The sequence below is a fragment of the Fundulus heteroclitus genome, chromosome 5, assembly GCF_011125445.2.
Source record: "Fundulus heteroclitus isolate FHET01 chromosome 5, MU-UCD_Fhet_4.1, whole genome shotgun sequence".
Lineage (NCBI taxonomy): Eukaryota > Metazoa > Chordata > Actinopteri > Cyprinodontiformes > Fundulidae > Fundulus > Fundulus heteroclitus.
The window spans coordinates 10,363,263-10,388,961 of NC_046365.1; the positions used below are offsets into that span (position 1 = coordinate 10,363,263).

Genomic DNA, 25,699 nt, shown 5'->3' on the forward strand with positions numbered 1-25,699 from the left:
TTCTAAAAAAAAATAAAAATAAAAATAAAAAAATTAAAAATAAAAAACAGCTGCAGCAAACTGGTCTGTTCCTACACATTAGCACCCCCTAGTGGAGAGGACATTTTGTACTAAACAGATTGTGCTCCTCTTAAACAAACATAGTGATCCTATAGGCTACCACGTGATTCACGGAGGCCCTATCTTTGACCTGCTGATAGCCTTTTGAGCACAAAGAACACACTGTCCCTGCTGTTTTCCTGGACAATCTTTACATATTCATATCCCGAGGCTCTAGATGGTCCATAGACTCAAGCTCAGGGAAGGATCTGATGCTTTTGGATCTTTCAGGTTCTTGATTGCCCGTTTCTTTTTTTTTTTATGGTGGAGTTTTCTTCCTTGTGTGTAGAAAGCACATCTGTATCTGCTTTTTTCCTCGTTATATACAGCATCCTCCAACCATATTGCAATCCCCTTTAAAGAGATAAAAGCAGCAAATTATTATTTGTTATTACAAAAAAATGCATCACTGAAAATGTTTAGAAGGAGCTTCTACACATTAGATTATTACTGTCCAGGAGTCCAACATCCAGTAGTTTGGCTTGTTTCTTCGTTTGTGTGAAGTCCTCTGAGTAATTTCCAGACACGCATAGTTTCACATCAACATTCAAACTGATATTGAAAACATCTGACAAATGACTGACTCATTTGCAGAAATCCAGATTTTTTTAGATCCCTATAAGCAGTGTAAAATAGTTCCTTTATGTTTCAAACACTTGTCTTACATCTGGAACATTATTAAACACCCCGTGAAGTTTAACAGGGGTGCTCTACGTCCTTATCAGCCACTTATTGTAGTCTTTTAAATCGTGTCTTTATTGTTTCTTCTTGTATCTTTAAACAAGCCTCATTCCAGTCTGTTTTGTATGTCCATCCATCCATCCATCCATCCATCCATCCATCCATCCATCCATCCATCCATCCATCCATCCATCCGTAGCAGCTTCAGTAGGGAGGCCCAGACGTCCCTCTCCCAGGACACTTGATCCAGCTCCTCCGGGGGAATCCCAAGGCGTTCCCAGGCCAGCCGGGAGACATAGTCCCTCCAGCGTGTCCTGGGTCTTCCCCTGGGCCTCCTCCCGGTGGGACGTGCCCGGAACACCTCACCAGGGAGGCGTCCAGGAGGCATCCTGACCAGATGGCCGAGCCACCTCAACTGGCTCCTCTCGACGTGGAGGAGCAGCGGCTCTACTCTGAGTCCTCCCCGGATGACTGAGCTCCTCACCCTATCTCTAAGGGAGAGCCCAGACACACTACGGAGAAAACTCATTTCAGCCGCTTGTATCCGGGATCTCGTTCTTTTGGTCACGACCCAAAGCTTGTGACTTAGACTTAGACAAACTTTGTCATTTTGTGTGTACAGAACGAAATTTTGTTTGCATACAGCTTAAGAATTTCAGTGAATTGCAGTGGATTTCAGAATAAAGTAACTTTGCAGGATAATAAAAATAACTTTGCAGGATAAATGAAGTAACTTTGCAGGATAAATGAAGTAACTTTGCAGGATAAATGAAGTAACTTTGCAGGATAAATAAAGTAACTTTGCAGGATAAATAAAGTAACGTTGCAGGATAATAAAATAACTTTGCAGGATAAATGAAGTAACTTTGCAGAATAAATAAAGTAACTTTGCAGGATAGTAAAGTAACTTCGCAGGATAATAAAGAAACTGCAGGATAAAAAAGTAACTTTGCAGGACAGTTCCAGGATAAAGTGCACTTTATCAGATGGACACAATGCAGGACACATGTGATACAGAGTCCAGTTTTAGCTTTAGCAGTTCAACAGTCTGATGGCAGCAGGGAAAAAGCTTTTACAAAACCTGGAGGACCTGCAGCGAATGCTGTGGAACCTCTTCCCAGAAGGTAGCAGGGAGAACAGTCCATGGTGGGGGTTTGTGGGGTCTCTGATGATGTTACGGGCTCGAGACACCCATCGCTGTGATGAAAGGTCCTTAATGGAGGGAAGAGGAGCCCCCATGACCATAGATGAGGGTAGGAACATAGATCTACCGGTAAATCAAGAGCTTTGCCTTTTGGCGCCCGCTTCACAGCACACGCTGTACCAATCCACTTGTCCTTCTCCCACTCGATCTTCCCCTCATTCGTGAACAAGACCCCAAGATACTTAAACTCCTTCACAAGGGGCAGTACATCCTCCCCAACCCAAAAAAGGCACTCTACCCTTTTCCGCCTCAAGACCATGGTCTCGGATTTGGAGGCACTGATTTTCATCCTGGCCGCTTCGCACTCGGCTGCGAACCGCTCCAGTGAGAGCTGTAGATCACGCCCTGATGAAGCCAATAGGACCACGTCATCCGCGAATAGCACCGGTCATACAGAGACCTGACAGCCCTTATTAAAGGGTCCGGTACTCCATACTCCCGGAGAACCCCCACAGGATCCCTCGGGGGACACGGTCGAATGCCTTCTCCAGATCCACAAAACATATGTAAAATAAAAAAGACTGGTTGGGCACACTCCCACACACCCTCCAGGATCCTGCTGAGGGTGTAGAGCAGATCCAGGATGAAAACCACACTGCTATTACTGAATCCGAGATTCGATTATCTGACGGACCCTCCTTTCCAGAACCCCAGAATAGACCTTACCAGGTAGGCTTAAGAGTGTGATTCCTCTGTAGTTGGAACACACTCTCTGGTCCCCCTTTTTAAACAGGGGGACCACCACCCCAGTCTGCCAATCCAGGGGAACTGCCCCTGATGTCCATGCAATGCTGCAGAGCCGCGTTAACCAACACAGCCCCACAACATCCAGAGCCTTAAGGTACTCAGGGTGAATCTCATCCACCCCAGGGGCCTTGCCACCGAGGAGCTTTTTAACAACCTCGGCAACCTCAGCGCCAGAGATGGGAGAACCCGACCCGTCCCCAGGTTCTGTTTCTTCAATGGATGACGTCTTGGTGGGATTAAGGAGGTCTTCGAAGTATTCTGCCCACCAACACACGACGTCCCGAGTCAAGGTCAACAGCGCTCCACCCCCACTATAAACAGTGTTGGTACTGCACTACTTCCCCTCCTGAGACGCCGGATAGCGGACCAGAAATGCTTTGAAGCCATACGGAAGTCTTTCTCCATGGCCTCTCCGAACTCTTCCCACACCCGAGTTTTTGCCTCAGCGACCAGTCGAGCCGCCTGCCGCTTTGACTGCTGGTACACATGAGCTGCTTCCGTAGTCCCACAGGCCATTAAAGCCCGATTGGACTCCTTCTTCAGCTTGACAGCTTCCCTCACCGCTAGTGTCCACCAGTGTGTTCGAGGGTTGCCGCCGCGACATGCACTCATTGAACTATGGCCTAGGGTGTCCTGGTGCCAAGAGCACAAATGGACACCCTTATGCTCGAACATGGTGTTCGTTATGAATAATCCATGACAAGCACAGAAGTACAACAACAGAACACCACTCGAGGTCAGATCAGGTGGGCCATTCCTCCCAACCACGCCCCTCCAGATCCCACTGTCATTGCCCATGTGAGCGTTGAAGTCCCCCAGCAAAGCGAGGGAGTCCCCAGGAGGAGCACTCTCCAGTACCCCCTCTAAGGACTCCAAAAAGGGTGGGTAATCCGAGATGCTGTTTGGCACATAAGCACAAACAACAGTCAGAACCCTTCCCCTATCCGTATCCGGAGGGAGACCACCCTCTCGTACAGGCACCGAGATGAGGGGCAACAAGTATGCCCACTCCAGCTCAGCGCCTCTTACCAGGGGCAACTCCAGAGTGGAAGAATGTCCAACCCCTCTCAAGGAGACTGGTTCCAGAGCCAGAGCCGTGCGTCGAGGTAATTCCGACCATCTCTAGCCGGAACCTCTCAACCTCACGCACTAGCTTAGGCTCCTTCCCCACCAGAGAGGTGACATTCCATGTCCCAAAAGCCAGTTTCTTCAGCCAAGGATCAGAACGCCAAGGTCCCCGCCCTCGACAGCCACCCTGTTTTGTATGTCTTGTTTAATATCATGCCTCCACACATTGAGTTTATCCATTGCTGAGTCAGTTGAACTGGACATTAATAACTTCGAAAATGTGTTTTTTTATTGTTGAATTGATATTGTGTCTATTTCTGATCATAGTGGGATCTGCATAATGTTTCTGGATCTGGAGAGCAAATGACTTTGGATCTGCAAATATTTAAAGAAATTGTTTTTTTTTTTTTAGGAATTTTGTGTTTTTCACATTATTGTTCAAAGGCAACCCCCCCACCCCCCTAAAAAAAAAAAAAAAAAACATAATTTTCGTATAGATCTTTAACCTTTTGGATACCTTTTATATTACATAGTTTAAACACATCTTTTTGGCCAGGTATAAATTATTGACAGCCCAGGCTAGAGGCGAGGTGGTACATAAGTGATGTAAGTGATATGAAGCTGAGGCTTTTGGTCATCTCCGCCTTTCTCATCTACAGCTAATGATATCAATAGATGGTGTGACAATGTAACAGAAAAGTTTTAAATCAAAGAAAGCAATGAAATCATTAGCTGTGATGTAATGAAATTAAACGTATGTATACATTTATTAATCTTGACAATCAAACTGAATTGTTTATGTTGTACACATCTTCTTATTTTGCATATAATGTGTATACATAATTTTAAAAACAAAAACCTATTCATAAAATTAAAACAAAATCATCGCAAGAATGTCAACTTTGAGTAAGGAGACAATAACAAGCAATTGAAACGGTTACTGTTAGAACTAGACAGTCTGTATACGTTTATGTGCCTTTATATGTTTTGGTCTGTGTAATGGAGAGCTTCAGCTGTTCGCTTGTGTAACGTGCGCGTTTTGTAGTTCGTTTTTGGAATGACGTACGAGTTAAAGGCTGTCCGAAAACAGCACAGCACTCTGAAGCTCTTTTCCTACCCGTGATAGAGTTCTTACCGTTGACCCCATGAAAGGTCAAGGAAGAGGAGCTAGGAGCTATAATTAGACGTTTTCAAATGCAGCCATCTAGTCCTCCGCACTACTCCTAACATTTTGTCACTTTAGGAGCTCTCTTTAGGCCTAAAGTACTTATCTAACCGAGGTGAAATTCTAATAAAAATTCTTGGAATTCTGGAAATTCTGTGATTTCTCCTGAAATTACGTCACTAAGAGCTGCTTTAAGTCTTAGGATTCTTTGTGAACACGGTGACAGGCTTTTAACTGCTGGGAAGGCCGACATGACATGGCAGCTGGGTGAAGGACTAAGCTGAGAAGCTGCTGAGGGTCAGTGACTAAACACCAGAGGAATGAGCAAAGGGAATTAAATAAGACACAAAAGGACCTTAGCTAACGCACTAAAAGCTAATTACTGACACTTAAATACAAATCTAAACCAATACACAAAAGGAACTTACAATCTCAACAATGAACTGTGTAAGGAAAATTACTTTCCAAGATAAGCCAAATACAAAACCGAGTTACAGCCAAACACACAATATTAATACTTTTGTAATAATTTTATCCTTGCTCCATAGCCCCTCTATTCCACGCACAGCTTCAGCCTGTAGCAATCCTTCTCCTCTTTTCCCTCCGGTAATATTTAAGCTTCCATTTTCCATCCATTCCATGTCCGGCCCTCCTACACCCCCTCGCATTGCTTGGTTTTCTTATCATTGTTATATTAATTTTTGATTTTGTTGGAGTTCTATTTTTTGTTTGTTTGTTTTTCCATCATTTAATTACGTTTTCGCTATCCATCAGCTCTTCATCCGGTCTGCTACATTTGAGGCGTCTCCAAGCTCGACATTATGACGATGCCCACCAAAGTTCTTCGCATTATCTTTCTCCTGACTCCAAATGCAACAAGACATCCTCACATTAAACACAAATAGGAAATGACTGTTGCTTTTATTACCATGCATGCCAACAGCACATATCACACAAGCCATTCTCTGACCTTATAACAGTACTGATGATAGGTAAGTACAACGGACCTCATGTGTTATTCATGGTTTTTCAACACTTGTGTGCTTCCTCTCTGCTCCCTGCCCATCCGCTTTTCTTTCCATCTTAGAGACAAAAAGCCTCTCAAGTGAGCACCCACGAAGATTATCAACAACAACGGCAACAGTAAAGCACTTAGCTGTGGAAGGACCCATCTTTGTTTTCTCAAACGTGACAAATCCAATGGAGCCACGCTCTTTCCTGCTAAGCAAATCAAATCAGCGGTTTGGTCCGGTTCACGCCGGGGTGATGTTTCGCTCCGAGAGAAGTGCTGAAAACTTCAAACCACGCTCAGACGCAGTGCTCTGTTGACACGCTCGACGTGATACCTCACGAAGCTGAGATTAAAGAAAGGCAGCATTCTTTTGAGCAGCACCCCCCACACCCACCGCCACCCCTCATGAAAGTGCTTCACCTCACTTGTATCTAGTCTCAGTGATTGAATTATAACGGGGTAATGGAAACCATGCAGAGTGCTGTGGGACATCCTTTTCCCTCACAACAACCGTTTAATCACAGACAAACAGCGGGCACAGTGCCACATTATATATCAACGTCTGTATGTGAGTGAGAGCAGGAGACAGGATGGCGACAACCAAAAAGAGACGGACTTTCTCTATCAGCTGGGATATTGTAGGAACTTTGGTAAAATGTTTTTGGTTTTCCTTGTGATTTCAGCTGAATCACTATAAATACACTATATATATATATATATATATATATATATATATATATATATATATATATATATATATATATATATATAAATTATATGAGGCATTTGCCAGATACCTTCCTGGCATCATAATGGGTCTTAATTGGGACTATAAAACTTAAAGTGATGACCAGATTGGCATTTTATTGCCTCCTTTGCTACTTAGACCCCCCCACACAGACACACTCCCTTGTGAGCATGCTGATAGGCAAGCATTACCTCAAACCCCATCACCACGCAGTGGACTGTTTGCGTGCCGGAATCACACACAAACAAACCAACCCACAACCTCAGAAGTTTCTCACCATCAGATCAGAAGAAACATCTCCACCTCTCTCCCCACCTCTGCCAGATTCTGATGCTGATCGGAGTCTCGTTTTTTTCACTTCCCTTTCCTTTTCTTGAAATTTATTTGTTGTTTTTTGGGTTGTTTTTTTTGTGAGGCCCCCTTTTTCTAAAGCCTTGACTCCTTTTGTGCCAGCATGTCGTCTCTTTTGAGGGAAGAGATGCAGAGGGTTTTATTTCGACCTGCAAAGCACAGACTGGTGGAGTTTATCGAGATCGAAGAGCCGTCGCCTGGAAGGCATTTTCTCTGCGTCTCAGGTAAGCCGCTTTTATCATTTCTTTTTTTTTTTTTTCTCCCCCTGATTTCATTGCAGATGAAATGCCTGGTGCCGCACTGCATCTCTTTTCCCATTAAAAGTAAGTGTCTTCCTGGTCTCACAGTTGGACGAAAAAAAGTGGTGCAGCTGAGCATAGTGCATTGTCAGATCTCTCAGACGACCCAAAAGTCTGGATCCAAGAAGTCGCAAACCAAACGTTCCAGCATCCAGGAGTGCTACAAGAGGATAGAGATCTGGTCCCTGCACGACTTGACTCTTGTTGATGGGCGAGACCCTGATGTGGTAATTTACTAAATTTGATTATTCTTTTACACTATCTATCTATCTATCTATCTATCTATCTATCTATCTATCTATCTATCTATCTATCTATCTATCTATCTATCTATCTATCTATCTATCTATCTATCTATCTATCTATCTTGCTGTTTTTTCATATTTGCTAAATTAAAGCTTGCCAGTTGATATTTGGTCTTAGTTTTTCTACAAATGTAGTCTTTGCATCACTGTAAGAAATGTATCAAGGGAATTATCTTCATTGTTTAATCAAAAACATTTAAATTTCAATAAAATTTAATGGTGTCAGAACAGCCAGTCTGTTACACTGATAGAAGTCCCTGAACTGTTCACAATTTGTCATGTTTTGGCTAAAAATGTCAATATATGTTTTTAGATTAGATGTAATATACCAGGGGTATCCAAAGTGAGGCCCAACGGCCATTTGGGAGGCCTTGGCATAATTTTATGCAGTCCTTTAAGGGCAATTCAAGAGTGACGCAGGTTTGGCCCACCAGCTGAAGCAGATCATGCTGAGGGACACTTAAGGAAAAAGGTTTGGGCAAGATTTTTGCAGACAGAATTGTTTCCTTGAAATGGAATTTGTTAGCTAAAAACAAAGTTCTTGTCTTTAATTCCCTCTTTTTTCTTTTCTTTTTTTTTCTGCTTCCATTTCAGTTTCACAGAAAATCAGACAACTTATATCCACTGAGTTACTTTTTAAAAGCAGACCCAGATACACCTTTTTAATAAACTTGGCTGAACACAGCAATCATAATCAATTAAAAGGCACATACAATAAAAAATGTTCTCAACTAATAAAGGAGAATGTAATTACTAAATCCCACCCTAATGAAATTATATAGGTTATGTTTTACACATTCCTTTTCTGCATAAATCAACCTATTTAGTTAATTTTACTAAAATATTGCATGTTTAGCATTTTAGTGAGAAAAACAAAAATACATTTTAAATTTGATGAAATTGGCAAAAAAAAAAAAAGAAGGTTGGACACCAGAGTAATAGATCATAAACTGGTACTGTTGTGAAGTGAAAGGAGAATTATGCATTGTTTTAAAAACCTTTATTACATTTTAGAAAGTTTATGATCCATTTCTACTCAGCCTGCTCATGTCTATGTTGCTTTGTACTTTTAAAGTATTGAACAGCAGGTGGGAAATAAAGACGTAATTTTAGAAAAGGACAATTCAAGTCATAGAAAGGAAACCAGTAGATTTGAGAGCTCTGTACCTTTAAAGCACATTGTCATGCCCATTGATTTGCCTTCAGGACGACCCCTGCTTCCTGCTGCACTTCGATGAGGTGCGCACAGTGACGGCCATCACCTGCTCAGCCAAATACACCATGGTGCGCGCCCTGGTTGCCCTCTGCGAACGCCACTGTCAGAGGCCGCTGAATCTGCAGAACTTTGACTTCCCTTACATCAAGCCCACCACCTACTACTCCAACAGAGGGGACTGTGTCGTTCTGTCCCAGATATGCTTCTATGCCTGCAATCTGGTTTGTCTGTCCATGTGTCCCGTGCCGCTGGATGCCTAGTGACAAAACTCCCGTGTGTGGTTCTCTATATAGTGTGTGGGCAATGTCGTGCTGTCGCTAATGTTCTGTGTGTAGTTCGGGTCAATAGGAGCTATAGAATTTGCTTCAGTTGGGTTTTAATAAAGTGTTATTGATCTTTTTTTGCGTTAATGCTCTTCTAAGTGTGTGTTCACTTAATGTGATATTTCTAAAACATCTTTTATACTTTATTTATATAAGTACATGACCCATTTGAGAGTCCACTAAATATGATATTTACAATAAAACAAAATAAACTGTAGAAGACTAATATGAAAATAAAGAGATGACCCATGTCTTCCTTTTGTCACGAAAATAAAGAATCCTGTGCACACAGTATGATTACTGTGTGCTGTTTATTTGGCATCTCTGTATTTATAAACGCATATGGAGCCAAAGTAACACGTCATATAAAAAGAAATGACTCCAGGGGCGTTCTGTTGGTTTACTGCTGCATATTTTAGCCCAATAACAGATTAATCATCCCCTGACTTCTGTTTCTATTACGAGTATTGAGTATTGATGTGAAGGTTCTATAATAACCTATTTTATTCGCCATTTTAGGAATGTTGTCGTCAAAATAACTACTAAGTGGGTGTTATGCTAAACTGCTCATCCTCTTTACACAGAATATTTAAGTAAACTTTTACTAATACGAGCAGTATAACTTACATTACATGTTGTAGAAGGTCTTTTTTTCTGTCTGTTGATTTGCCACACCCTCTCATCCCTGCAGGATCCCAGGTGGGCCAGTGCCCGTCTCCAGTGGTCATTGGATGAGAGGGAGAGTACATCACAGAGCAACACTGAGACAATAAAAGGCAAAAAAAAAAAGAAAGACATTCACATGCTCATTCCAAAGGGCAAGTTTAACGGGGACCAATTAACCTAACATGTATATGATGAAATGTGGGTGGAGGCCACCCAAAGAGAGTATGTGAAATCACATGGAAAACATACAAATTCTATGCATGGTGATCACCAGCCAGGATCTTAAAATGTTGTTCGTGAGAAAAAGACCAAAATGCTGGCAAGAGCTTGGGAGCTGCATGATACATTGGATAAAACAATTTATTGAGAATAATGAACAAAACTTACAGGCAGGCAGGCGAAACTAGGATCAGGGACATGACAAGGAGGGAACCAGAACAGGGGTAGCATAACGGAGGACCTGACGATGAGTGTGGATGAACTGGCAGAATATACAGAGGAATATACAGAAGGGGAGGCAGGTGGAGCAATTAGCACAGATGAAAGGTGTAATGGCAACTAAGCTGAGGGAGAGAGAACAGTGATCTGACAGGGACAGGAGGAAAGCAGAACCTACCAGGAAAACATGGGGAATGAACAGATAAGGATGAAACGCCACAATCCCCAGGAATATAAAATTAAAGTAATCAAACCCCTGGGGATCATGACATAAACAAGAATAAACCACTAAAAGTATTATGAAGACGAATGACAGGACCAAAAGGAAGGAACTTAATCTATAGACTGACAAATACTAAAAGGTGAAAAAAATAAACGGAACTGCACGATCCCCTGGAGCCAAAAAATAATCAAAGACCTGGGGATCGTGACAATACCACTTATTTGTCCTAATCAGGGGATGCTGCCCTCTGTGTTTATGGTCCAAAGAAAGTGAACGCCCTCACAATACATCTGAGAGGGCTCCGGTGTCTTAATGTAGAAAATAATATAAACTATAAACCTTTACGGTTAAGCTTTTAAATGTATGCTGGTCTGATTGTAGAGTAAGACATTTTGTATTAGCATCTTGTTTTTCATGAAGATCTTAATGTAGTGTATTTGTGTGTGTGTGTTAGAGCAGGCATACACTGTACGATATTTTCAATTGTACTCAGAAACAGCTCCAACTGTACGACGAAACCGCAGGGTTTAAAAGTTCACTTCTCACCATATCTGTTCTTACACTGTACGACCAGATGCTCTGATGCGACCTGACCACTCACACTGTACGTCAAAAAAACACATGTGGACTCAGCCCCGTACAGAGATGGCGCCTATCGGACGCATCTACCCACAAGCCAAATGTAAACAGTAGAAGAAGAAAAAGACTGAAGTGTCGATGCTCATTGTTAAATATGAGGCTCACTAGAATGAAACGCGCTGCCTTGGCAATTGTACGAGTTGCTCCTCTGTAGTTTGACTCCATGTCACACGTACCACCGTCATGCTTCTCTCTCCGCTCCTATGTTTTGGGCTGAAAAGAAGAATTTCCTTGTTTGCGCATGCGCAGTGCGTAAAGTTAGGGGAAATCTGCTTGTAGACGCTGGTAGCTCTGCTTTAACAGCCGGACGCACTCACTATCACCACAGGGCTGACTAAATTTCAAACATGTTTGATTTTAATCGGACTATACGACTCCTGATCAGGAGGTGGTCATGAGAGGCTAATCGTCCATCATTACCCCCTCTATACTACACGATGCAGGACACACGATGAAGCTGAAACTCGGCCTGATCCAAAAAGTTCTCTCACAACTGAAGAATCGGCCAAAAAAGAGCAAAAAAAATCGTACTGTGTATGCCGAGCTTTACTGTGTTTGTGAGTATTTTGTAGGTGTATACTTGCCGTTGTTTGTACCTTGTTTTATGTGAAGCACAAATTTAGTGTTTTTTTGCATTTTCATTCATGTTTTTTTCTTCACTGAAAGCACACTGTATTGCTTTTGAAAAGTGCTTCATAAATAAAAATTGCATTAACCTAAATAATTGTGCCAATTAGTGCAGCCCCCCCATTCGTGTTTACACCAAACACGTACAAGGCAATTTTTATTGTGTTGGTCGTCTTTCATTGGTCGCTTGACATTTTGCCTCTCTCTAGCAAAGAATTTGCGCTGACAATGCAGCTGTTGTGCCAAGCGACGCCACCAAAAGTTGAACATTGTTTATCTTTCTTGTGTCACGTTGCATGCCAGCGTGTGCACATCTATGTGTAGGAGCTTGAAATTTCACACACAGAAATTTCACCTTAGGTGTGAACATGCCTTTAAGAGGCTGATGACGGTCTCCAGACATTGGGCAGGAGGTGGGGTACACTCTAGCCAGGTCACCAGTCCATCACAGATCAATACAGAGACACACAGAACAACACACCTAAGAGCAATTTGGAGAAACCAGTTCACCTAACAGTCCTATTTTGGACAGTGGGAGAAGAAGCCATGCACGCACAGGAAGATACAGGAGCTTCTTGCTGCAAGACAAGGGTGCTGCCATCTGCACCACCATGCAGCCCTGCATAGTCACTGATCACTTTTTGAGAAACTGGCTTATAGTTCTTAATTTATTTAGTTCCAGTATTGGAGTTGCAGCAATCCCTCATTCCGAGCACATACATATATAATATTATATATATATATATATATATATATATATATATATATATATATATATATATATATATATATATATATATATATATATATATATATATATACTATAACTAACTAACTATAGTTTGGTATATATATATTTAGATATTATTGATATATATATATACCAAACTAACTTATTTTAGTTTCCATCAGTTGAACTTGCCACTCACAATATGGCGAACAAACTCACGAATGAGGGGACGTGTTTTGTGTACGCTAGCGCATGTTTTAGCCGTCAGACACTATGCCTGATAAAAATACATCGGGTGGGCCTGAATATACAATCATCTGTGTTGTTCGTATTTCATATTTAAATATTTCAGAATAAATCAGTTACCAGTTTTAATACAGTATATGTTTGGCATATTACCATTAAACTAGACAAATGTTTTTTTTTCTTGTTTTCTTCCGGCTCATAAAGGAAAGCCCCATAACTCTAGTTTTCGTCCACGCCTGCTTGCCGCCAAAATTTAAGTAGAGACGGGGTTGTCAGTTGCAAAACACTGGACTGCAGCCGTGTCCCTGCGTATATTTACGCCTCGGTCCGTCTTCATCTTGATCTAGCCTACGGGATCTGCGGAGAGAGAGGGCAGAAAGATGTACATCAAGTCTATCATCATCGAAGGATTTAAATCCTACGCCCAGAGGACGGAAATCAACGGCTTCGATCCGCTCTTCAACGCGATCACAGGACTGAACGGCAGCGGAAAGTCCAACATCCTCGACTCCATCTGCTTCGTCCTGGGCATTTCCAACCTCAGCCATGTACGACAGTTATTTAGATATCCGCGTTAAATGATTAAGTTATTCAACACGTTCGCTTTTTAAAAAAAATGTTGTTTTGTTTCTCACTAAAGGTGCGAGCCTCCAACCTGCAGGACCTGGTGTATAAAAACGGACAGGGTGGCATCACTAAAGCCACTGTTTCTATTACGTTTGACAACTCCAACAAAAGCCAGAGTCCTCTGGGGTTTGAGACCCACGATGAAATCACCGTCACCAGACAGGTGAGGAGCTGGCTCTGCTCTACATCTTCCCTTTTCACAGATTCCGGCTTGTTTTCATCGCACTGGTTTACTTTAAAGTCGCAGTTAATCAGAGCTCCGTAGCTCTGATGATCAGACTCTGTTGACACCCACGCTGAAAACAAAGCCAGGCTGGCTGGGATGATAGTGCTGCGTTCAGGCTCCGCCGGTGCTGCGTTCAGGCTCCGCCGGTGCTGCGTTCAGGCTCCGCCGGTGCTGCGTTCAGGCTCTGCCCTTTTCGCTGCTCGGTGGGCGGGCATCTGCAGGTGATGGCGTTAACTGCTGATGGCGTTAACTCAGTACTGGAAAAGCCGATATCATTAAATTTTATTAACACGTGAACAGAACATAATAGTGATATGGATGAAAAAATTTATTTCACAATTGTTTATTTAGATTTAATTAAAAAAAAGTCAGGCGTCCCGAGTCAATAGTGGGTTTCTTTTTGAGCATTGCCCAGTATCTTACCTCCATATCCATTTTTTTTCCATCAACTCTGACCAGCTTCTCCTTCTATGCAGAATAATAGCATCTCTGTAGCGCGATTCTCTTCCACCGCCATGTTTCATTGTGAGGAGATTCAGGATGTTTGCATGCATGCACATGTATGACCTCTCTTGGACTGTGAACGCATCCCACCCAATGAACAAGGCTCTCCTTTCTCAGGAAATCGAAACAGACTGGACTTTCCACTAAGCTGTTAAAAAAACGTCTACAGAGCTACAGTAGAAAGCGTCTGGTGACTCACTGTGACGGTGTCGTATGGGAGCTGCACAGTGCAGGAGAGGAAGGACGGGCGGCGAGGACAGCGCGGGGGATTGTGGGATGCCGTCTACAGGACCTAGACTCAGTCTGTGCTGCATGAGTCCAGAGAAGCGTCAGACGTACTGCCACAGATCGCCGTTTGTCCCTCTTCCATCAGGGAACCCATTCAGGAGCAATACAGCGATAACTAACAGACTTAAAAACGGCTTCTTTCTTACTTTCAGTTAATAATCTGTTACATGTTACAAACACATTACTGGTTACACAGCTTTATCATCTGATGAGAATCGTCTACTCTGTCTCTCACTTGCAAAGGCGTATTCACACGCTTCAATATCTCAGGGACTTCCTGTTCGGACATTCATGTATGTACTGCAGTGTGCTACTTTTGACCCCAAAGAGTCCATTAGCTGCTAAGGACTATGTGCACGCTGAGCTGATGCTTATGTCAGGATGCCTTCTAAGACTTCCCCGTCTTACGCTGCCCTCATTTTGTTAACGCTTACCCTTTTCTCATCTCTGCGGAGGAAGAAAAAAAAGCATGCTTCACAGTGGAAACAGAGTTTTTAGACCGATATGCAGAATTCATCTTATATATATTCATCCCCCTTTACGCTGATACCTCCACATAAAATCTACTATAATGTCCGTCTTTGGAGACTACCTGTTATTAAACACATGACGGTTTATTTGGGTTCTTTCTTTCAATCATGGTGTCCAAATTAAATCTTTTTTTTTTTCCTTCTCCTTTCTGCCTTACAGGTGGTGATCGGTGGCAGGAACAAGTACCTCATCAATGGAGTCAACGCCAACAACACCCGGGTGCAGGACCTGTTCTGCTCAGTCGGTCTTAACGTTAACAACCCACATTTCCTCATCATGCAGGTTGGCTGTTTCTTAACAATCCTGTTTGTGTGTTGTTGTTGTTTTTTTTAAGAGCTTCCTTCAAACTTTTTATGTTTGCACCACTTTAGGGGCGGATCACCAAGGTCCTGAACATGAAGCCGCTGGAGGTAAAGCCGCCACGCGTCAGACAGTGCCTCGCTAATAGCTGCTGAGATCTGGAACCTACAGAAACTCTCTTCTCCCCAGATCCTCGCCATGATCGAGGAGGCGGCCGGCACCAGGATGTACGAGTGTAAAAAGCTCGGCGCCCAGAAGACCATCGAGAAGAAGGAAGCCAAACTAAAGGAGATTCAGACTGTATGAGATCCAGGGCTTTGAAAAAAAAAACAACAACTTCTGTGTCTTTTTATGAGTGTTTTAATGGGAAATGTGCTGCAGCAAACCTGTTCTTGTATTTAACTGTTCTAGATTCTGGATGAGGAAATCACTCCAACCATGCAGAAACTGCAAGAAGTAAGCTGACCGATAACTTTTAAAAGGAGAGGAGGGAAAATATGGCCACTTCTTGCCCCCTGGGGTGTGGTCCATGCTGACCTTCGCCAACCCTCCCCTCTCTCTCTCTCCAGGAGCGATCATCTTATCTGGAGTACCAGAAGCTGATGCGTGAGATCCAGCACCTGTCTCGCCTCTATGTGGCCTGGCTGTTCGTGTGCGCCGAGGAGACCAAGATGAAGTCCGCGGAGAACCTGAAGGTGATGCAGGACAACATCGCCCAGATGCAAGCCAACATGGCCGAGAACGAGAACAAAATCCACGAGCTCTCCGCCCAGATCCAGGAGCTGGAGAAGAAAAGAGACCAGGTACAATAACAGAGTTATTGTGTGGCGTCTCAGTGGTCGCTTAGTTGTAATTTTCATGATGTGAAATCCCTGGTTTGAAGGAGCTGATCGGCGTGCTGAAAACCCTGGAGGCCACTCTAGCCGACGCCCAGCGGGTGGACGCCAAAGCCCAAAGCAAGCTGGACATAAAGAAGCAGAACCTCAAAGATGAGACCAAGAAGCGAAAGGAGCTCGTGAAGAGCATGGAAGAAGTACGTGAGCTAAGGTTCCCAGGGTTTGACCGGGTTGTTCAGAAGAGCAAACGGGATCGCAGACTGATCGGATTCCTCCTCAGGACAAGAAGACGCTGGAGGTGAAGGAGAAGCAGCTGTCCAAGTTGGCCGAGCAGCTCCGGGCCGTTCAGGAGGAGGGGCAGGAGGACGGCGCCGCCCTGGAGGCCGCCGAGCAGCACCTGCGGGCCGTGCTGGCCGGTCTGTCCACCAACGAGGACGGCGAGGCGGAGACGCTCGCCGGCCAGATGATAGCCTGCAAGAACAGCATGAGCAAGGCGGAGACGGAGGCCAAGATGGTGAGAGGACAACCACTGTGGTCCTGTTGGTTAGAAGCCTTTGGGTCCCCGTATTCGGTCAGACTAATTAATCTTCCTGTCCAGGCCCAAATGACCCTGAAGCACGCCCAGGCTGAGCTGAAGTCCAAACAGGCTGAGGTGACCAAGATGGACAGCGGCTACAAGAAGGACCAGGACGCCCTGCAGGCCGTCAGGAAGTCCACGGAGAAGCTGCAGGCGGAGCTGGCCAAGTTCAACTACGAAGGTGGTGTCGAGCCTCCGAACTACAACTCCCAGGCTCCTCCGGTGTGCTGACCGTGGCCGTCTCTCTCTCTCTCTCTCTCTCGGCAGATGGGAAGGAGGAAAGGCTGCTGGAGCAGAGGCGGGATCTGTCCAGACAGGTGTCTCAGCTCAAAGGGACCTACGAGCGCCTCATGTCCCGCTTCCCCAACCTGCGCTTTGACTACAAGTAACGGCTCTCACTTCTCTCACTTCTGCACCTCAAACACGCAGGGTTTCAGGGGGTACAAAGAGCACATTTAGAACCGGGTTCTAGTTCAAACAAAAACTAAGTGGATCTGATGCTGACTCCATCGTGGTTGCTTCCACCTGCACCGCCTCTGTTGCTGGTGGACACTCTCCTCCCTCTTAGCCTTGGTCAGAACTTCCCAGGCAGCTCGTTTCTCACGGCTACGGTTCTTCCTTCATAACTCGTGCATGGGTACAAAACTGACCCGGTTTCTAATCTTTACTGATTAGAACCCCCCCATTAAAAAAAACCAAAAACAAACAACGGTCACACCCAACCACTGTAAATTGTTGGGCCGCTTAAAAGATTGAGTTCTTTGGCCCTGAGTTTGGAGACACACAAATAATATTTTTTATTATTTATTTAGGTGGAAAAAGGTTCAAGTTTGATCTTTTATCAGTCAGAGGGAGTATGTCCAAATAAATATCGACTATGAAATTAAGCTTTTGAATAAAGGCTTAAAATCCCAAAGCTGATAAAGTGAAGTAGCCCTTTACCTCACTGCAGAGTCCGACGTCGGCTTCGGTTCTGTGTGGTTTAAGGGTTTGTTAAAAATGAAGAGGAACGCAGCTGTGGAAATATTTTGCACTCGGTCGTCAATCCCCAAAAGCCTGATCTAGAAAACCCAGAGTCGGTGTTGGAATTTGAAAGGGAAACTTTTAGGAATCCTGTTGATCCGAGCCGATGTTCTGCTTAATTCAGACCAATGCTCAATTGTCTCTATTTGTCATTTAGTGCAGATGGTTAAATGGTGGATGTGGGAAAATAAAACCGAATTAACACGCAGATCGCCTCCTTCTATGCATCTGTGATTAACTTCTCACCAGACATAAAAAGAAAAAAAAAAAAACTACCTTGGAAACAAACCAGTTTGCATCCTATTCTCTGTTATCGGATTCTTTAACAAAACAATTAACATCACGGAGCTGTAGAAGTGCCTTAAAAAGTGCCTTAAAATCAACAAATGCTCCTTTACTGCTTTCAGACACCTTAAGAGGGTCCTAAATATCACATTTCTGGTGTTGGCTCCTCTAGAAAAGTTTTCAGCTGGAACATGCAGGTCTGTGTTAACTCAGTAACGTGAGCATCGCTTGTCTCTCCGGCCGGCAGGGATCCAGAGGCCGGGTGGGACCGCAGCAAGGTGAAGGGGCTGCTGGCCAACCTGATCACGGTCAGCGACGTCACCTACGCCACCGCGCTGGAGGTCGTTGCCGGAAACCGGCTGTACAACATCGTTGTCGACACGGAGGTAGGTGTGAGCGGCCTGCATGATGACAAAGATCTGCCAGAAAGCCGTGGAGACACTCTGACCGGAGCCCGCGCGCTGTCGCCTAGGTGACGGGCAAGAAGCTGCTGGAGAAGGGAGAGCTGCAGCGGCGCTACACCATCATCCCCCTGAACAAGATCTCCGCCAAGACGCTCAACGACAAAGTGATCAACACGGCGAAGGGCCTGGTGAGAGCGCTGCTTCGTACCGGAGCCGGTCGCCCCGTCACAAACGCTCCGCTGCCCCCTCACCGCCGTCCGTCGTCTCGTTTCCCTGTCAGGTTGGAAAGGAGAACGTCCACACGGCCCTGTCCCTGGTGGGCTACGAGGCCGACGTGCGGAAAGCCATGGAGTACGTGTTCGGCTCCACCCTGGTGTGCGACACCCTGGACAACGCCAAAAGGGTGGCGTTCGACAAGCAGGTCATGATTAAGACGGTCACGCTCGGAGGGGACATCTTCGACCCTCAGGGAACTCTGAGTGGAGGTGAGGCGGGGCGGGGGACGGATACATCCGCTAGCAGTACTTTGTGAAACTGAACCGGAGACATACAGAGAAAGCGAGTCATAGCTGGACCGATTTTCAGATCGATTGGCGTCAGTCAACCACCGGACGGTGCGGAGCTGCAGACGCGACCTTTTCCCCGTCAGTGAGCTCGTCGTTAATAGCCGACAGGAGAACAAAACACGGCTGAATGGGTAATCGTTATATTCCTCCAGCCGCCGAGTTAATTCAGGCTGCGAGGCGGTGAGAGAGAGCAAGACTTTAGGGTGATAACAGGAAGGCTGAGGGTGTCGGCAAAGTTATTCTGCATGCTGGATTAGGAAATGTTGAACAATATGTGGAGTCGAAGTCACGCCACATCTATCAACTTAACCGGAACATTTGAAAGGATAGAATATTTTAGGAGTCAGGCGTTAGGCCCGTTTGACGGACTCTAGCCAGGCGTACAGCTGACGTACGTTTTTAGCGGCTGAGATGCTGAGTCTCAGAGCGGAGGAGGGTCCTCCTGAGTCACCTGGTATCAAGATGGCGGTTTTCAGTAAACCTCAGCCAGGATTTACATTTTCTAGAAAACGCTCGCCCAGACTTCTGACCTCATGCTAGCCGCGCTAATATAAGATGTTTCCAGAGATGGGGGCGCTAACATAAATAAGCAACGAGCACATTGCTCGGCGTTCCATGACAGAAATCCGAATGAGCTAAAAAATCGGCGTCCGACTCGGCTCACAGAGTTCCCATCGGTGCGTTTGTTTTAAAGGAGTCGTCCGCTTTGTAGTCGCACACCAGCGCTTAGAAAGCAACTGGCATGTGTTCTCCGCCAGGTGCCCGCTCTCAGTCGGCGTCGATCCTGTCGAGCCTGCAGGAGGTGAAGGACGTCCAGAGCAGCCTGAGCGAGAAGGAGGCCCAGCTGCAGGACGTGGAGCGCCAGCTGGCCGGCCTCAAAGGGACCGCCGAGAAGTAAGCAGCTTTCATAGGACAATCCCGCAGAATCTGACATGCTCTTACTTTGGAGTGCACTTTGACATGATCCCGTTGTATTTTAGGTAAAGCAGATTTTACGTTTCATACACGGACTTGAGGGGGAAAAATGGAGGAGAGACCTGCTAGCTATAGCGATCGTTGTCAAGGCCATTTCCAAGAGTTTTGTAATTTCCTACTCACTGTATAATTAGTGGGACTATGTCCTAAGTTAGCTAGGCATGCCACTAACAGGGTTTCCCCGGCTTACCCACCGTGTCATAGGCCTGATGGGCTGCCAGGCTTATAATGGGGCGAGGGAAACCCTGCTCAGGCTATAATTTATTTGTTTTGTGCCATACACCGTAAGAGGTGCCCAGCCATTATAAAGCTTATAAGACACGAATGTATTCAAAAAGGCACAGCATTACTCTTCAAACATAAAGTGTCGTCATTTTTATGATGCCAGGCTTTTGAAACACTGAGCTAACTGAAACGCATAATAATTAATTAAATCCTGTAGTTTGCCTTCATCACTGATATAAAACAAATCTGGGTAAACCTCAAGGACTTAACCAAACGATTAATTTTTGAGAGTCGTATACACAGGACAATAAAACAAATGGTGCATTTGGGTTTCATTTAGCGGTAAATCACACAGAGTAGCGCTGGACGATATAAGAGGAAAAAAGCATATCAATAAATTATCAACAAATTCAAAACATATTTTAAGTGCAGCCCTGGCCATTTTATGCTGTTGCTTAGCAACCTATTTTTAGATACAGAACATGCAAACACTGAATTCAAACTCAACCCTTTATTCAACAAACTTGGTACCAAAACTACAAGTTAAAAAAAAGAAAGAAAAAACACCTGCTCTCTGAACTCTTTAAAGGGGGCGGAGCTTAGTGACAGAGGTTCCTGAGTCTGTGATTGGCTGGGAGGCTGTAATGACTTTAGTATTAACTTACATGATAGGCTAGAATGCAAAAGGAAGGAAAACTATTGTTATATTGAACTTTGTATTGATCCTTTTTTTTTTTATTATAAATATACGTCTATTAATCAATTATATATCGTCCAGCCCTAACGGAGAACATATTTGTCTCCAAGTTGTGCACACGCTGACCCCTGGGTTTTAGTTGGGTTCACCGTGACCTTAAACATAAACGCAAACGTCCTTTATTAAAGATATCCGTTGGTGAAGCGGCCCTTTTTCAGCCAGCTGACGGGCGGTGCGCAGCAGCTGACCTACTTTCTCATTCCGCCTGTTCAGGTACCGGCAGCTGAAGCAGCAGTACGACCTGAAGGTGGAGGAGGAGCGCATCCTGCAGGTCAAAGTGCAGCAGAGCTCCTTCTACTACCAGCAGGAGGAGCTGGAGGGTCTGCGCAAGGCCATAGGTCAGAGTGCAGCGCACGCCGTCGTCTCCAGGTAAAACGCTCCGCTTTGTGCCCGCCGTGTGCGTGACGCCCGTCTCCCCTTTTTGTCCGGCCAATCAGCGGAGAGCGAGGAGACGCTGCGCGTCACCAAGGAGGTGCAGAAGCGGGCCGAGGAGAAATGCAAGGTGCTGGAGAGCAAGATGAAAAACGCCAAGGCGGAGCGGGAGAAGGAGCTGAAGGGAGCCCAGGAGCGGCTGAACGCGGCCAAGGCCAAAGCGGACGCCTTCAACAAGAAGCTGAAGCAGAAGCAGCAGGTGAGGCCGAGCCGGAGGACCCGCCTCCACGCACCCTCACTCCTCCGTTTTACAGCTCCACGATTTAAACATTTGTAAGAAGCAGCCTAAAAGATAAAGTCGTTTATAAAAAAACAATAACAACAACTGAGAACTCTGGGAAGTTGAGTATGGAAGAGTATGTGGTCCAGATGTTGCTCCTCCTGATCTTGATTCTGCCTTCAGGAGTCCGACACGGTGGCCCTGGAGCTGGAGGAGCTGCAGAAGGAGCAGGCTGGCTACGAGCAGCAGATCCAGGCCGTAGACGAGGCCATGAAGGCCATCCAGGAGCAGATCGACGACATGGCCTGCACCGTGTCCCAGAACAAGGTGACGTACACTGGAGGGGCCGATTTAAACGGCAGGCAGCATCTTTGTGTAGCTCCTCTACTGCAGCGTTCAGGTTAGGACTTCTGCTTATAGAACGTCTGTTTAACATCCAGAGGCGAGCGGTTTTCTTCAGGGGTATCAGAGTAAAGGGGGTGAAATATAATTCACGTCTTTCAGATATAAAAAAATAAATAAACAGAGAACCTCCATGTTGGTTGCCTTTCCCGTGGGGCAACTCCTCGTCGACGTTTGCGGCTGTGAAGCTGAGCTGCTCCTAAACGTTCGCTGCCTTGTTCCCGCAGGAGGCGCTGCGTGAAGCAGAGGAGGAGGTGACCAAGCAGAAGGAGGTGATCGTGGCCCACGACCATCAGTTCAAGGTGACCGAAGCGTCTCTCGGTTGTTTTCGGCTTCCTCTTCACGAGTCGTCGCGGCGACAGCAATCCCTCGTGACCTGTCTGTCCGGTTGCCTCTCTCACTCGCTCTCTCTCTCTCTCTGAACGCTGCAGGAAAAAAGCACGGAGGTGAACAAGATCAGGGAGAACAACCACAAAACGCAGCTGAAGATCAGGGAGCTGGAGCACAACATCAGCAAGCACCACAAAGAGAGCCAGGAGGCCGCCGACAAGGTGCGCGCGACCTCTGACCTCCGTCCGCTCCGCCTCCAAGCAGCATCCCCCACCCGGAGGCTGCACGATGTTTTATAGTGGGATCTTCTTTTTTGGTTTTACATTTTCTTTCCACCTCCCCCCCCCAGGTGGCCCGGATGCTGGAGGAACACGACTGGATCCACTCGGAGCGGCAGTTCTTCGGCAAGCCCAACACGTCCTACGACTTCAAGACGAACAACCCCCGCGAGGCCGGCAAGCGCCTGAAGAAGCTGGAGGAGACCACGGGCAAGCTGGAGAGGGTCATCAACAAGAGGGCCATGAACATGCTCAACGAGGCGGAGGAAAGGGTGAGGAGGAGGAGGAGGAGGAGCCCGAAAGTTGGTTTTCCAGGACTAATGTGTCTAAATGCATCATTTCTGCCCTTCCTTCTCTATTTTGTTGCTTCCTTTCCTTCTTTCCTTGCTTCCTTCGCTCCCTCGTCCACATTTTCTAACGCCTCCTCCCTGTATAATCTTGCAGTACAACGACCTGATGAAGAAGAAGAGGATCGTGGAGAACGACAAGGCGAAGATCCTGCAGACCATCACGGAGCTGGACCAGAAGAAGAACGAGGCTCTCAACGTGGCGTGGCAGAAGGTCGGCTCGTTGTTCCACACCAGGGTCACAGTTTTTAAATTCGCTCGCCACCCAACGGATCAGTTTTGATATTAAAGTTTTTGAATGTTAAGAAACCAGGCGGGTATGTTTGAAAATGTCATTTTAAATAAACGGTGAGGTAATGGTTGGAGACTTACAGGTAATATAGGAGAGAGGCAGAGCTGTGGCCAAGGACTGTAATGGAAAGTTGAGTGGAAGGAAAAAAATCTTCTCAGAGCGTGTGCTGCTGCTGCCTGTTCAGTTTCACACCTGTTTTTATTTAGTTTTGTTTTTTACCTTCCTCTGCAGGTAAACAAGGACTTCGGCTCCATTTTCTCCACCCTGCTGCCCGGAGCCACAGCCAAGCTGGCTCCTCCCCAGGGATGTGGCGTCCTGGACGGCCTGGAGTTCAAAGTGGCTTTGGGCGACACCTGGAAGGAGAACCTCTCTGAACTCAGCGGCGGGCAGAGGTCGCTGAGCCCTATACACGGCTGCTTTTGTTGTTTTTAACCCGCCTGTGTGGATAACTGGCTTTAAAGGTGACGTCCCTCTTTCTGCACCAGGTCCCTCGTGGCTTTGTCTCTCATTCTGGCCATGCTGCTCTTCAAACCCGCTCCCATCTACATCCTGGATGAGGTGGACGCCGCTCTGGACCTGTCGCACACGCAGAACATCGGACAGATGCTGCGCAGACACTTCACGCACTCTCAGGTAGGTGGAAACACGACGCCTGTTTTCACAGGTCTGCCTAAAAAGTGGATCAGACAGCTGCAGCTGATCCAGAACGCTGCTGCCCGTGTCCTCACTAAGACTAAGAAAGTAGAGAACATCACCCCAGTTCTAAAGTCCTTACACTGGCTCCCTGTTTCTCAGAGAATAGACTTTAAAATAGGGCTGAACAATTAATCGCATTTTCAATATAATCGCGATTTGAAAAAACGCAATTTCCAAATAGAGTATGTAACAATTAGGGAATTAGACACGTCCATTAGGTGTTGGTAAAATGTTTAAAGTAGGTTTGCCTCCACATGGAAGGGAAGACAGTTGCAGCAGTGAGATAATTTAATTTTATTACTTGTTTTAGAGTTTATATAATCATACATAGCATTAAGTACAGGTCAATCAGTTTAATACATAGACTTGCTTGTTGGTTGCACTTTATGTTCAACAAGGATTGATGTCCAAATCAACTAAAAGCTGTTCTCTTGAACAATATTCTGATTAATAGAAAAATTAAAAGTTCTTGTTTTAAATAGTTTTTGTTTACAAACATCTTTATTTAGAGGTCATTTTTGTTGCTTGTGGTTAACGCAGAGAAAAGTCAAAATTGCAATTTTGGTTGAAATAAATCGTAGTCAGAACGCAATCATTTCTGCTCTGAGTTTAGATGCTGTGGGTCTATTGGCAACTAATCTGCACAGCGAGGAAACAAATTGATTTGTTGTTTGTATATGTTTAAAAAGACATGATAAATTAAACTGGAAAAAAATCGTATTAAATCGCAATATTAAGAAAAAAAAAACGCAATTAGATTATTTTCCAAAATCATTCAGCCCTACTTTAAAATACTTCTGTCAGTCTATAAATCCCTAAATGGCTTAGCACCTAAATACATTACAGATTTATCAGTGCATCAACCCTCCAGACCACTCAGGTCTTCTGGCTCCAGCCTTCTCTGCATACCTAGAACCAGAACCAAACATGGAGAAGCAGCATTTAGTTCCTATGCTCCACTTATCTGGAACAAACTTCCAGAAAACTGTAAAAGGGCTGAAAGCCTGAGTTCTTTTAAATCAAGATTAAAAACACATTTGTTTAGGATTGATTGCCTTCAACTGTTCTAGTTAAACTGTTTTACTAAAACATCATTAGTTTAAGTTTGTAATCTGTTTTTGTTTGCTTTTAGCTTCTATTCTCCCATGTTCTATTTTGTTCCTCCTTTTTATTGTTTTATTTTCCTATATTTTAATCATGTAAAGCACTTTGCATTGTCTCTGTACTGAAATGTGCTCTAATAAATCTGCCTTGCCTCTCGCTAAAGTATTCAGACCCCTGGAAGCCCCCCCCCCTCAGTTTGTCACCTGAGCAGGGTTTCATTTAACTTGGTTAGTGATCACAAACACCCAGCTCTCTTCTCTTTTAACCTTCTCCCCTCCAGTTCGTGGTGGTGTCCCTCAAAGACGGGATGTTCGCCAACGCCAACGTCCTGTTCAAGACCAAGTTCGTCGACGGCATGTCCACGGTGTCGCGGACGGCACTCAGCCAGAGCGAGGCCGCCGTTCCCCTCAAAGCCACGGACAAGGCCCGTCAGAAGGACAAGAGGAACAGGCAGCTCATCAGCTAATGGCCGCCGCCATCTTTCACCCGTTTCCTATAAAATGTTAGCAACTTTCCCTACGTGGACAGTAACTGCTTTGTTTGTCCTTTTATAGAAATAGCATCTTAATGTTTCTCATCCTGTCCTGTGCTTTTTCATGTTCCTTTCTTTTAAATCAAGCTGATGGATCTATATGTGTTTTTGTAAATAAAGCAAGTAACCCGCCATTGCTTCTTTTCATTTGTAAA

At 45.1% G+C, this 25,699-nt stretch overlaps 2 protein-coding genes across 2 annotated transcripts; both read left to right on the plus strand.

Moving 5' to 3' along the window:
• The first annotated feature begins 3,921 nt into the window (after positions 1-3,921).
• si:dkey-245p14.4 (PH-EXOC1_like domain-containing protein) lies at positions 3,922-9,683 on the plus strand. The gene is made up of 4 exons (XM_012851333.3): positions 3,922-3,993; positions 7,140-7,299; positions 7,423-7,601; positions 8,886-9,683. The coding sequence occupies exons 2-4, from the start codon at positions 7,179-7,181 to the stop codon at positions 9,153-9,155; spliced, it is 570 nt and encodes a 189-aa protein (XP_012706787.1). The 5' UTR covers positions 3,922-3,993; positions 7,140-7,178; the 3' UTR covers positions 9,156-9,683.
• Positions 9,684-13,033: 3,350 nt separating this feature from the next.
• On the plus strand, positions 13,034-25,678 carry smc2 (structural maintenance of chromosomes 2). Its single transcript, XM_036136858.1, has 25 exons — positions 13,034-13,335; positions 13,428-13,577; positions 15,123-15,245; positions 15,335-15,373; positions 15,453-15,563; positions 15,675-15,719; positions 15,833-16,066; positions 16,147-16,296; positions 16,380-16,613; positions 16,698-16,857; positions 16,944-17,061; positions 18,232-18,370; positions 18,457-18,576; positions 18,669-18,873; positions 19,713-19,848; positions 21,125-21,249; positions 21,349-21,542; positions 21,747-21,890; positions 22,193-22,267; positions 22,397-22,516; positions 22,645-22,845; positions 23,018-23,134; positions 23,444-23,604; positions 23,698-23,845; positions 25,293-25,678. Exons 1-25 carry the CDS (start codon positions 13,168-13,170, stop codon positions 25,476-25,478), a joined length of 3,603 nt encoding a protein of 1,200 aa, XP_035992751.1. The 5' UTR covers positions 13,034-13,167; the 3' UTR covers positions 25,479-25,678.
• Positions 25,679-25,699: the final 21 nt, after the last annotated feature.